The sequence below is a fragment of the Podarcis vaucheri genome (genome assembly GCF_965113315.1).
Source record: "Podarcis vaucheri genome assembly, chromosome: 4".
NCBI classification, from domain to species: domain Eukaryota; kingdom Metazoa; phylum Chordata; class Lepidosauria; order Squamata; family Lacertidae; genus Podarcis; species Podarcis vaucheri.
In genome coordinates, this window is record NC_138762.1 from 104,129,185 (window position 1) to 104,143,309 (window position 14,125).

Sequence of the window (14,125 nt, forward strand, 5' to 3'; positions counted from 1 at the left end):
TTAAGGTCCTCCGCGTGGCATACCAGGAGAGGCGGTCCTGTGGGTACATGGGTCCTAGGCCGCATAGGGCTTTAAAGGTCAAAACCAGCACTTTAAACCTGACCCTGTACTCCACCGGGAGCCAGTGCAGTTGGTAAAGCACTGGATGAATGTGGGGAGGTTGTTTGGTACATGTACTGAAAAAGATGTATGCACTGTCCTCAAAGCCAATCTCAGTTGGTAAGGGAGACATGGAATAGGTCAGGCCAGCTTTATTTCATGTGCACAACTTCTACACCCTGGCCTCCCAAAAGAGTTGAGCAGTATCATGCCCTTTGCAATAGTGGGCAAATGATAAAGACAGCAGGCTGAATGTTTACGTCTCCCAGCAATATCAATGTGTCATTTCTGAAGACTGTTAGTGTTGGTTCCCTTTAAAGAGCCATTCATTCGTGAAATACATTAATAGTATCTCCCGCCCTGTTCTAAGATATAAAGGAGAAAACAAGCACTCTTCAGCTCTGGAAGTGAGTGTTCTTTTTCCTGGCAGCATATGCAACAGCATAATTATACATGGTAAGGGGAATAATTACGAGCACAAAATGTACAGGACAAAATATTTTTGGCAACAGTCTCTCAAATCTGAATGCATATATATATATATATTCTCTGCAAGCTCTAGCGAACACTATAAAAACATACATGCAGCTTCTATCAATAGGCCTTTTGACAACAGAAAATATAGCAACATGGATCTTAAACATACCAAAGTGATATTTCTGAGTATTTTCAATCAAAATAGTACATATACATTAGCATTATAGTAAGACTTGTTCGCACACATACTACTGAAATGTGAGCTATTATATTATCAAAACAAATGCCAAGCTTGCTTGGCAGAGTCTGATCTTGCCAAGTATAGACAACAAATAGAAGATTGTAAGGAGAGAGAAAAATTAGGTTGCACACATTGCTGTTGCTGCATATTTCTCTGGATTAAATTGGTATGCTTTAAAACCACAAGACAACTATTGTACAGTCATCATGCAAAGTGTATGTTTTAGTGTTATTAATAATGACGATAAGAAAGAGTAGATAGTCCACCTTGCAAAAACTTGAACTTGTGATATATGCTGCTTATTCTATTTTTTTCTCTTCTCAAAAGGCCACTGATATATTCCTTCAGTAAATTTTCTTCTTAAAGTGTTTTCTTACACACAAAAATTAGGGTCTCACACCTGAAGTTTTTCTTATAATATTTCAAATATCTCTGGACAAGAATGAAGGATGGGTATATGCTAGTATGAATATCAGAGTATGGAAACTGGAAAGACATTCCAGAAAGTCTAAGTGTTTTGTTACTAACTATGTGTTCAATGTCTGATTGATTTATTGTTATGACTGTTAAGAAACAAATGAATTATCTTTGCATTCTAAACTTATTAACACGAAAGTGGATAATTCACATTTACATTATGTTGAAGAGTTCTATCTAAAGTTTTCTACTTGATAATGCAAAGTCAAAATCATCTTTGGACCAGAGCTGCTACAATATAATACATAACTAATAAACCATTTATTTCCTTGGTCTGGATCCTAGGCCACCTTTAAAAGTAAACAGTCTTTCAGAACAGCTTACACAGGAAATGTAACAAAGTATAATTACGGCCATAAAATCATTAAAAAACAACAACAAACGACCAGCACAACAAATAAATACTAAAACACTTTCCAAAACAGTCACTTTAGCAGAAGAATAAAGAGTAGCTAAAGAAAAACTAGGGATGCGGGTGGCGCTGTGGGTAAAACCTCAGTGCCTAGGACTTGCCGATCGTCAGGTTGGCGGTTCGAATCCCCGCGGCGGGGTGCGCTCCCGCTGCTCGGTCCCAGCGCCTGCCAACCTAGCAGTTCGAAAGACCCCCAGGTGCAAGTAGATAAATAGGGACCGCTTACTAGCGGGAAGGTAAATGGCGTTTCCGTGTGCTGCGCTGGCTCGCCAGATGCAGCTTGTCACACTGGCCATGTGACCCGGAAGTGTCTTCAGACAGCACTGGCCCCCGGCCTCTTAAGCGAGATGGGCGCGCAACCCCAGAGTCGAACACAACTGGCCCGTACGGGCAGAGGTACCTTTACCTTTAAAGAAAAACTGGGATGTGGATGGTGCTGTGGTCTAAACCACTGAGTCTCTTGGGCTTGCCGATCAGAAGGTCGGCAGTTCGAATCCCTGCGATGGGGTGAGCTCCTGTTGCTTGGTCCCTGCTCCTGCCAACCTAGCAGTTTGAAAGCACGTCAAAGTGCAAGTAGAAAAATAGGTACCGCTCCGGCGGGAAGGTAAATGGCGTATCCGTGCGCTGCTCTGGTTTGCCAGAAGCGGCTTAGTCATGCTGGCCACATGACCCGGAAGCTGTACGCCGGCTCCCTCGGCCAATAAAGCGAGATGAGCACCGCAACCCCAGAGTCGTCCGCGACTGGACCTAACGGTCTTTGCCTTTTTTTAAAGAAAAACTGGACAAAAATAACTGGGGCTTTTCTGAAATGATGGGGTATGTTGGTGTGCAGCCCTGGTGTACAGAGAAGAATCTCTCTAGTAAAAGAGGGGATACAGTGAGCAGTCTAAACGTACTTTGATTTGGGGCAATATATGCTCACTGGAAGGACAGATCCTGAAGCTGAGGCTCCAATACTTTGGCCACCTCATGAGAAGAGAAGACGCCCTGGAAAAGACCCTGATGTTGGGAAAGATGGAGGGCACAAGGAGAAGGGGACGACAGAGGATGAGATGGTTGGACAGTGATCTTGAAGCTTCTAAAATGAATATATAATGAACTAAAGTAAATGTTCAAAAATGCATTTGTTAAAAAACCAGAAGTCGCCTTACTAGATACAATAGGTGAAGAGTTTCCAAGAGAAGATAAAAGACTTTTAATGTATTCAAAAACGGCAGCGAGATTGCTACTAGCCCGTGCTCACTTCGGCAGCACATATACTAAAATTGAGAATGCTGCTAGCCCAGAGATGGAAGGAAGGAGAAATACCAACAAAAGAAGGATGACAGATGAAACTGATAGAGTATGCGGAGATGGCAAAACTGATGGGGAAGATCCGAAACCGGGAAAATCAAGTATTTTCTAAAGACTGGAGTAAATTTGTAATTTATTTAAAAGACCACTGTAAACAGTTAAAATCTTTGGCAGGGATGTAATGACACTTGTAATACGGAATTATTTATGGTAATTATGGTTATATAATAGATGGATAATTGTAAAAGATGCAGCAAATTTAAACATAAACATGGAATCCATGGAGAGAGGGAAAGGAGGTCCGAAGGTTCAAAAGAACCTTGTATTTTAATGTTTGAAATGGTTATGTTTTATATGTATAAAATTATCAAAAATCCAATAAAAAATCATGTATAAAAAAGAAATTCTCCTCGCCCCCGCATCATCACCTTTGATAGATCATGGCGAATTGTTGTGACATAACAGAACTAAAGAGATGTGCAATGGGGTGCTTCTCCCTGTTTTTCTCTTCAACGGCCTTTGTGCAAAATCTGCCAGGCAAATATGACAGGAAAGAAAAACAAACAAAAAACATCTGCACATAGACCTGACATGCATGTCCCCGGGGGAATCTGAGCCAGTAAAAAGTATTTACTATAAAATAATTTAATGAGATAATCAAAATTAAATAAATATTCTCACTACCAATTAAAGCACAATAAAATATGTATTTGATGTTAAATATTACACTGCTGCATGTTCAATATCTACTAAAAATTCCTGGGATTTAAAATGTTCCAGATCTCATTAACAGCGATCAGATTATATAAATATTCCAACACAGTACACTACAGGAAGAACAGGGCAAATTAAAAGAACTTACGTTCTGCACTTTGCATGATTATCTCATCAAGTTCTTTTTCCAGCTTTTCATACGTGTCAAGCCTTGCCTGGTACTCAGAGTTTTGTGCCTGAAGTTCTGAAATCCGTTTCTCGCTCAGTGCTTGAAGATTATAAAATTCTTTGGTTAAAACCTATATGAAAATTAAAATGAAAGTTAATTAACAGAAGGCTATAAATTATTTATGATGGAGACAAAAGCCCAAACAGTTAAAAAATAACGAGTTGCACACAGTTCAATTGCTATTTAACTTATAATTAAGATAAGAATCCAATACGCTCTATTAAAAGCAGTACTACGTACAGATTTGCATCGTGATTCTCAAATCCCAAATCATTAAACATGTTTCAGTTACAAAAGGAATCCAACCTTTGGTAGTCTTTGCTGAATCCCTAAATTAATATCTATGGTTGTTGGTACTCTAGTGTGTCAGAAATAAATAGTTGGCTATCTTTGCTTTGGGGTACAAACTTCAGATTCTATGCCACATGGAAACGGGTATATAGAAAGACATGCCAAAAAGCAAGGCTCCCATCTGTAAAAATTTAAAGTAGTATCGTATCACTTTAAATAGTCATGAATTCCCCCCAAAGACCCCCAGGAGCTGTAGTTTGTTGAGAGTGCTGAGAAATGTTAGAGACGCCCTTTGCCCACCCCTGTGGTTTAACAATCGATCACTCTTCTCAGAGAATTCTGGGAATTGCAGGGGTCTCCTAACAACCGCCCTTTTCAGGTGACCATCTCCTGCTTCCTAAAGCAGTTCCTCCAAGAAGCTGCTACTGAGAGTCAGAGGAAGGTAGCTTGAGGTACCAGGGGGGGTGGAATTAATAGAATTATTATTTTTTTGTGGGGGAGGGGGTTTGAATCTTGTCTCCTGTTTGTGCAAAAATCTGAGCTATTACACTGAAAGAAAACAAGTGCCGTAGAAGAAAAGATATAGTTTTATTTGAAGAGAAAAACTTATTTTAAAAGGGGGGGGGGGGCTAACAACTCACAACGCAGCTGTGCTTGAAGCAAATGCATGCAAGTGTGAAAACAGAATACATTATTTAAAAAAAAGTTTATTGCCATGTCTATCACAGCTCTTTAAAGGTCCCGTGTGATTAACCATTTAACAAATTAGTAGTACCAAAAGGTAAGACCCAATTAAATGTACGTAAATAAAAAACATAAAAATAAAAAAATGATCCATACTTGCTTAACCTTGGGTCCTAAACAAGAAAGTTCAGTCCAAACAAGAAAGCCTTACAGTGGTACCTCGGGTTACATACGCTTCAAGTTACATATGCTTCAGGTTACAGACTCCGCTAACCCAGAAATAATGCTTCAGGTTAAGAACTTTGCTTCAGGATGAGAACAGAAATCGTGCTCTGGCGGCGCGGCAGCAGCAGGAGGCCCCATTAGCTAAAGTGGTGCTTCAGGTTAAGAACAGTTTCAGGTTAAGTACGGACCTCCGGAATGAATTAAGTACTTAACCCGAGCTACCACTGTACAATGCTTCCAGAAGACATATATCAGGGGTTACCAACTATGAACTTCCTTGGGTGCCCACAACATGTCTCAGTACATATCCATTTTGTGTTTTTATCATGTCTCCACAGCAACCATTTCAAGGTATGCTGTGCCCCACACTTCCAATTTGTGATATAACATGCCACCATAACAGCTATTCTGTGATTGGCACCAATGGCCCTTCCTTAAAATTCTAAATGTGCCCACTGGCCCAGAAATGTTAGTGACCCCTAGCATATAGGCTTAGATATGCAAATGAAGGCAAAAATATTAAAATTATTAACCATCTAAAATGTACTATTAGGCATGCATATTTGTGGTACGACAAGGTCAAAGCTCACAAAGCTTTCAAGAACCATATTGTCAGGAAGGCAGTGTTTAATGTCTGGACAAAATATAAAGATTTATTAGAAAGTAAGACCCCAAGGTGGTTGTCACCAATGGAAGCTAAGGCTCAGAAAAGACTCAATATGGAGGCCAATTGGCCAAAATATTGGGAGATAGTAGAAAAAGATGGAGATACATGGAGATTGCAGAGTTTTGAGAGACTGAAGGATAAAGTGCGGGATTGGTTACACTATGGTCAGATCAGGGAAGTTTTTAATAAAGACAGAAAAATAGGTTTCCAGGTGGAAAAATCGAAACTAGAAACAGAATTGTTAGAACCAAAAACTAAGGTACTTTCAAGAATGTATAACTTGCTGTTGAAATGGAACACTCAGGATGAAACGGTTAAATCAGCTATGATAAAATGGGCGCAAGACATTGGCTATAACATTATGTTTGCTGACTGGGAACAGTTATGGACCACCGGTGTGAAATTCACGGCATGCAATGCCTTGAAAGAAAATATTATGAAAATGATTTACAGGTGGTACATGACCCCAGTCAAGCTTGCAAAAATATATCATTTGCCAGACAATAAGTGTTGGAAATGCAAAGAAACTGAAGGAACATTCTTCCACCTTTGGTGGACATGCCCAAGGGTTAAGGCCTTCTGGGAAATGATCTATAATGAACTAAAAAAGGTATTTAAATATACCTTCCTTAAGAAACCAGAGGCCTTCCTTTTGGGCATTGTCGGCCAGAGAGTGCTGAAGAAGGATAGAACTTTCTTTATGTATGCAGTAACAGCAGCAAGGATACTCATCGCAAAATATTGGAAGACACAAGATTTGCCCACCCTGGAAGAATGGCAGATGCAACTGATAGACTACATGGAATTGGCAGAAATGACTGGCAGAATCCAAGACCTGGGAGAAGAGACAGTGGAAGAGGATTGGAAAAAATTTAAGGACTATTTGCAAAAGTATTGTAAATTGTATGAATGCTAGAATGATGCAGGATAGAAAGATAACTTGGCATTAGTAACTTAGTGAAAAGAAGTATGAAAATAACTGAACTATAAGAACAAAGATGAAATTTGATTAATATTATGTCAAGCTTAAATATTTAAATATTTGATAACAAAGGGTAAAATTGGAGACATAATATTTGAAAAGTACAAATTAAAACAAGACTTGAGAGAAGGTGAAGTATTGCTGAACATGACTTTGTAATCGGGAACGCAGGAAAGGGAGATGTGAGGGAGTCTGAAAAGAAGATTATGGAAATTTGGTTTCTGAAATTTAATTATGGTTTTTTTTGTTTTGTGTGAATTTTTCTTCCCCCCCCCCTACTTTGGTGATGGTGTTTTATGTGCTTGGTGTTATATTGTTTAAAACCTTTAATAAATATTTTATAAAATGTACTATTAGACATTAGAAATGTTGTTGTTGTTTAGTCGTTTAGTCGTTTATGACCCCATGGACCAGAGCACGCCAGGCACTCCTGTCTTCCACTGCCTCCCGCAGTTTGGTCAAACTCCTGCTGGTAGCTTCAAGAACACTGTCCAGCCATCTCGTCCTCTGTCATCCCCTTCTCCTTGTGCCCTCCATCTTTCCCAACATCAGGGTCTTTTCCAGGGAGTCTTCTCTTCTCATGAGGTGGCCAAAGTCTTGGAGCGTCAGCTACATGATCTGTCCTTCCAGTGAGCACTCAGGGTTGATTTCCTTAAGAATGGAGAGGTTTGATCTTCTTGCAGTCCATGGGACTCTCAATGGGACATTAGAAATATGTGATAATAATTTATTTTTACAACTGTTAGGAGAATGATGGCTAACTGGCTAGAACACTGAACAGGAAAATCTTGTTTGCAGGTCCTACTTGTCTCCTTCCTGCCAATATACTATGCTGGGAAAAACAGATGTTCTAAGAATAAGTATTGCTACCTGTAAAGTCAACAGAACACAGCTGCCCTCTTCTCCAAAATGACCTTTTAATGTCTACTGACAAAATAATTAGTCTTCATTTGCTTAGAATGGTTTCAACAACAGAGCGGCACGATTATGATCAATACTTGCCTTAAGCAAATGCATTCCTACTGTTCCTCTTTCAATTGTTTCACGAGCTACAAGCAGTTGCTCTTTAGCCCCAAATTGCAACGATGCAGTTCCTTACCAGCCAATCACCACTCTGATGGAAGGAGGGCAATGGCGATGAGGAGCCACGCCATAGGACCTGCCCACACTGAAACAGCTTACGGAAGCTTTTCTTACGTACCTCTAGTTTTCGCTGATATTTTTCACATTCCAGCTGACACTGTGAAAGGTTCCTGGAGGTTTCTTCTTGCATCAGCTGTAGACGTTCACTTTCAAACAACTTCAGTTTATTCTGATGGAAAAGTTCAGCTACTTTGCTTTCTGTGCTGATCTGCAGTTGTCTGTACCTGAAAACACCCAAGGGAATAAAATGCAAAACAGTCAAGAAGCCCAGCAAAGTCAATTAGACAGCAAACAATTTATATGCTTAATATTATGATGATATGGTTTTGCTGCAAAGAGACCATGGAAAAGTGCACCACTGGGGGGTAAAGTCAAACTGTTGGAGAGTTACAGCGCCTGCTGTGGCTGCAGAGAACAAAATGGGAGAGACATGTTTTACTGCAGCTGGGGCAGATGATGGCATCCAGTTTCACTGGTGCAGATGCGCCATAGTGTTTCTTCTCTCTGCGCTCCTCCCAGTGGTCATTCCTCCTCTGGCCGTTGAGATGTGTATACATGGCCTGACTGTCTTGTCTCCAGGCACAGGGTAGTGACCTCTACCCTGCCCTATAAAAAGCATTATTCAGAACAGCAGTTTGCATGAACCACTAAAGACAATATTAACACAATTAATTTCACATTAATTCAAAATCCAATTAAAACCATTTAGTTTAATTAGTTTAAAGCTGATACCAGCTTTTCAAATGCATCTTAGATACTGCATTTAGTAACTACTTCACTTTTCAGTAACTTCTTAAACGATGGATGGGCTTGATGAAATGATACCAGTTTCCCAATGTCTGGTTTAAAGTCACTTAAGCAGGAGTTTTAAATCGCAATGTTTAGCCACCTAAGTAGTCGATTTCTTTGCTTGGAGAAAAGTTGGATGACCACACTAAAAGCACATTCCACCAAATACAATATTGGGAACGCAATAAGGAGCTTCTTAATCACTTTCCATAGCGCAGGACAGAGGTAAGAAATTGCTCCTGTAACCAAAACTCCTGGTACGATTTCATAAACTTTGACTTCAGATCATTGTCTTTTTGTAGCTCAGTTAGTTCTCCCTCTCCTACCTCAACTTCCTTGGAATGTGAAAATAGATTTGTCACCCAATCTGGAATTACCATAAAAAACCCTCTGATTGCTCAGCCATATCTTTATGTAGCATATCCAAACTGTCACAAAAAACTTACAGATCATCATACTGTATCCCATCTTTCTCTTCTGGCTCAGACAGACTCTAGCCTGGTCGATTGTAAATAAGCAAGCCACATGCTCAGAGGGTTCCACCTTCAGGGACCCCTGCTACTCCCTTGCCCAGGGGTAGGCAACCTAAGGCTGGATCTAGCCCAATTGCCTTCTCAATTCAGCCCACAAATGGTCTGGGAATCAGTGTGTTTTTACAAGAGTAGAATGTGTCCTTTTATTTAAAATGCATCTCTGGGTTATTTGTGGGACATGGGAATTCGTTCATATTTTTTTTCAAAATATAGTCCGGCCCACCACATGGTCTGAGGGACAGCAGTGGCTGAAAATGGTTGCTGACCCCTGCCTTTGCCTCTTAGTGCCCCCAAAGTAATCCCATTGGCCCCTGGGGGGAGGTACCACCCACTTTGAGATCTGCTGAGTGAGACATCTATTAGAAGGTTGCCATAGGTACAGCTAACACAGTTTAAAATACTTGATTTTCCTAAACTTGGGGTTCTCAGTCCAAGAAAAATTTAGGCTTTTTGTCTCCCCTCTTTGTGTTCTCTGGAAACTGCAAAAGTTCTGTCTAGAACTGCCAATTCTTAATTAAATATTTTCTAGCATATTTCATGACTGGATTGTTTAAATGCAATAAAATTAATTACATTTAGAAACAGGAACCATCTTCCTAATCTTTCTCTCACACCCCCATAATCCAATGTAAAACCAGATTAAGAGATAAAGAACTCCACCTTTCTACAGTTTAAAACCCCAGGCAAAGATTGCCATCCAAATAAAAAAGGGCTTTTGGTGCTTCAAAAGAGGTGCTCAAAACCTGGGCTATCAAGTACTGTGCAAAACATCACTTTCACAATTTTTCCTAGGTGGAAGAAAACTGTATGAAAATAATGTGCATAGATTCACATGTATCCATTACACATACTTGCAGTCCAAAATTGCATGTAGAATACACTTACTGGGAAAGCCACAGCCTTTCATAGCTTCTCAGTTATATATCCATCAATAGCACATCCTTGCTAAATGGGCTTCATTCAGAAATGATAACCTCAAAGTAGGATATATAATAGATATAGTTAAAACATGCTTTAGTCATCTGTGCTGATGGAAATACTCTGGAGAGTTAAGGTTAATTGGAAAACATTTTCTAGACAAATAACAAAGTGAAGAAATAATCAGTTTTGAATTGAGAGCTGAGAAGCAGAGCTCACTCCACTGGCTCGGCTGTGATAGGCCAGCTCTATCAGGAACCTTCTGCCTCTGAACTATGCTGGCAAGACAATATGGGAACCATAGTCTAGAAATTGGTGTCTGAGTTTTGAGTTTTATTTTCCTCTCCTCTCATTGTTCCTTTTCCCTTTTGTGGAACACCTTCCCTTCAGATGTCAAGGAGCTAAGGAACTACATAATTTTTAGAAGATATCCTGTATCAGGAGGTTTTTAATGTTTGATGTTTTATATCTGACCTTCAAATTTTATTGTTATTCGTGTTTTTATACCGTATTTTATGCTGCTTTTACGATTAAGTGTTTTAAATTTGTTGTTAGCCGCCCTGAGCCCGGTTTTTGAACCGGGAAGGGCGGGGTATAAATACAAAATTATTATTATTATTATTATTATTATTATTATTATTATTATTATTATTATTATTATATATGCTGTAAGCCGCTCAGGGTGGCTGGGGAAACCCAGCCAGATGGGTGGGATATAAATAATAATTGTTTGTTTGTTTGTTTGTTTGTTTGTTTGTTTGAATGTAAGCCTGAGCATAGGGAGTGTCTTGTTTTGATTTCATGTAATCTGCAATGGGGGCCTTTTTTGTCTGGAGAGCGGAGTACAAATGCTCGAAAGAAATAAAACAGAAAACTGGGAATCTCTTGCAGCAGAATGTGCAACTTTAATCTAGTTTGAGAAGTGCTGAATCAACCAACTAATGGAATATCCACATAAGTCCATTTTAAGGGCATTAGGTAACCTAAAGTTGACCCCCCCCCCAAATCCTGCAATGAACTTTAGCCCAGTAACCTGCTCTTAGATATCAGCTTCTATTGTCCAAATAAGCCATTTGCTTGGCCATACAATCTCATTTAGCGTAAGAATTGTTTCCCAGTGTAACTGGAGTTTGTACTGTGGCTCCTGTAGCAATATTCCATGTAAGTGAATACAGAAACAAGAGGAAGATTTATACTACTATTTTTTTTGGCAACTGCAGCTACAATTCCCAGTAGATGACAAACCCTTAGTGCATGTTATCTTCTTTTAAGTACTATTTCTGTTGTCCGAAACAGTAAAAGTGATTTAAACTGAAGTTCTTGCCAGATGTTGCATTTGCTTCCCATCTAGTAATTAAACATACATAGCGTTTTGCATTTTGGTTTAGTAAAATCTCTCTTTCCGACAGACTGAGGAGAAGCTTACGGCTCTGTTAAAGCTTCTTGCTGTAAATGCTGTACCATAATCACTGCTTTAATGCCCTCTGCCCCACCACTACCAGGAGCTACGGGGCCAGAAACACGGAAATGCAGCAAAACAACATGCAGAATACAAAAGGAATCAAAATTAGAAATCCATTTATCACCACCAACACAGCATCATTATGCAGAAAAGGAATGCAATTTTAGAATTCCATTACTAGTCAAGGGCTCTTAGCCTGCAGAGAAATGTGCATGAAAGTCGCACTGAATGTAACAGAAATGAAACTAAATGCGTACAGAACTAAAATCATGAAGTAAATTAAATTAAAATAAAGTAAAGTAAAGTTAAAATAAAATACATAACAATTAGTAAATTAAATAAAAATTGAAATTATTCCCATTCATTGGTAACTTTGACCAGGGACAGAAAACACGACTAACTAGAAGCCACAGAAACAAACGGGGTTTGGTAATAATAGTAACTTTTACAGCGCTGCTGTTACCTCAAAGACTGAACTATGATCTAATTTACCTCAAACATTTTTTGTCCTCTCTTACCATGTTGTAACACAGAACACTATTAAGCTTTGCTGATTACAATGGAGACTTTGCTCTTCAAGTGAAATAGCTGGGATTTATTTTCTTAACCTGAGCTTGATATGTCCAGTGTTCAGGCTGTTTTGTCACTGGGGTAATATTTTCAACTTTGTGCAAACATTTGTTAACAGAAGAACAGCATGTAATGATCTCCCTGGCTATGGCAAAAGCTTTCGAAGCAAGCTCACCAATAGCTTACAAGGCGGAGGAACATTAGTCTGTCACCGCAAGCACAAAGAAATACTTCATTATCTACATTTGGGATAAATCCTTTCAACGTGACAACAGTCAGAAGAGCCATCAAAACAGCAGTCACATTCTAATGACTGCCTCTTAAACTTTTTGGATGCTGAGCAGCTCCGCTAGTAGCTAAATAGTAACCTACGTCATTGCCACTTCTCCCAACATGGCAATAAACATTTGCAGTTTATTTTGGCATGTGGTAAATACACAGAATTGAAGAAAGACTGTGTAAGTCTCATGCACAAAGAAAATCCACAAACCTAAATCTGTTTCTGAAGGAACTGGTGATAAAATAAACAATAAATAATATGCTAAATAGCATTTGTTTTTAATAGTAGGTGGTCTTCTATGATCCTTCCTCTACTGTGTATAGTGCATCACCGTACACTGATGGGCCAGGGTATATTATTATTATATTATTATTAAAGAACATGGGAGTTAATGATTTTATTAGCCAGATATGATCAAATATCAAATCGGTGAAGTGTCTCTCCAGGATACAATTTATGAATTTACACAAGGCAAATACTAAATACTACATACAGCATACATACCTATGTATTTCTATATTATTATATACCACAGATCTAAATACGTTGAAGTAAAAATGTTGAGTGCTTGAAACTATTTCATGAATGCCTTTTCTTTTTATTAAAGGTGTTTCTACCAAGAGATTCCCCTTCACATTGGCTAAAAAGACTGGTTCGTCCACATTTGCATGACTAAGTCACACGTTTGAAGGCTTCAGTTGTTCGTGTCGCAATGAAAATAAAACAGAAATATGTTGTTTTGACACTTCACCATGACCATCGCTGCCAGAGAAGTTTGGATTACAACAGAGGTATGAGACTTCTTGGAAACTGGCCATTTTATGTACACCTCCCTGCCTGGCTGGAAATCTGAGTGTCCATCAACATTCTTCCAGCGCAGCTCCATCCATGTTCAACAAGCACCTGCTTGCTTTGCAGAATGGAATGATGTTGCAGTGTAATGAAGCTGGGGGAAGCGGGAGAGGTTGTGGCAGATACAGTCTGCAGAGTATAAGACGACACAGGCTACATACATTTCCAAAGTACGCCGCAGCACGCATAGATAGTTTACAGCAAGTTAGTAATGAGATTCTTTTGATCAGAATGGAAGACCTCTTTTTTCCCACTGTCATCTCATAACAACAACCAAAACCCTAACAAGATTAATCTAAAGTGAACTTGTGAGTGAATAGAAATTATAAGCAGTGCCACTTCTTCCAACAATTAAATGAGCTGGAAATACTACTCTTGGCAAGTTAATATTCCTCATGAGGCCCTTTTACCTCTAGAATTGGTAAGAAGTCTTCTTTTGCCAAAATCAAGTACCACAATGGGGCTATGTCCGTCATAAAACATCTCAGCTGTAATATCATCTGTGGTCGCTGGCTGCAAAATGAACCACTGAATGAATGCAGTATTTTTATTTTTTTGCCTAAGCTGAAGATGCTGAGTATGCCCAACAAATGGGCTGATAGGAATCCCAAGCATGCATTTAAAGAAATCCAATTCAACTCTCTCGTCATGATTTTTAAAAAAGGAATGCGATGTGATTTAAGCTGAACCAAATATTGCTTCTTTAAACACATTTACTGTTCTAGCACCCAACAAATTTCAATATCTGCTGTTGTGAATAAGCTCCCAACCGATTACCCCAATAAAA

The 14,125-nt window shown here is 39.1% G+C and overlaps 1 protein-coding gene across 1 annotated transcript in view; it reads right to left on the bottom strand.

Moving 5' to 3' along the window:
- The window catches only part of PIBF1 (progesterone immunomodulatory binding factor 1), a 76,502-nt gene that overhangs the window by 28,135 nt on the left and 34,242 nt on the right, over positions 1-14,125 (bottom strand). The window contains 2 exon segments of the mRNA XM_082221441.1: positions 3,862-4,012; positions 7,993-8,158. Coding sequence (XP_082077567.1) covers positions 3,862-4,012; positions 7,993-8,158 — 317 coding nt within the window.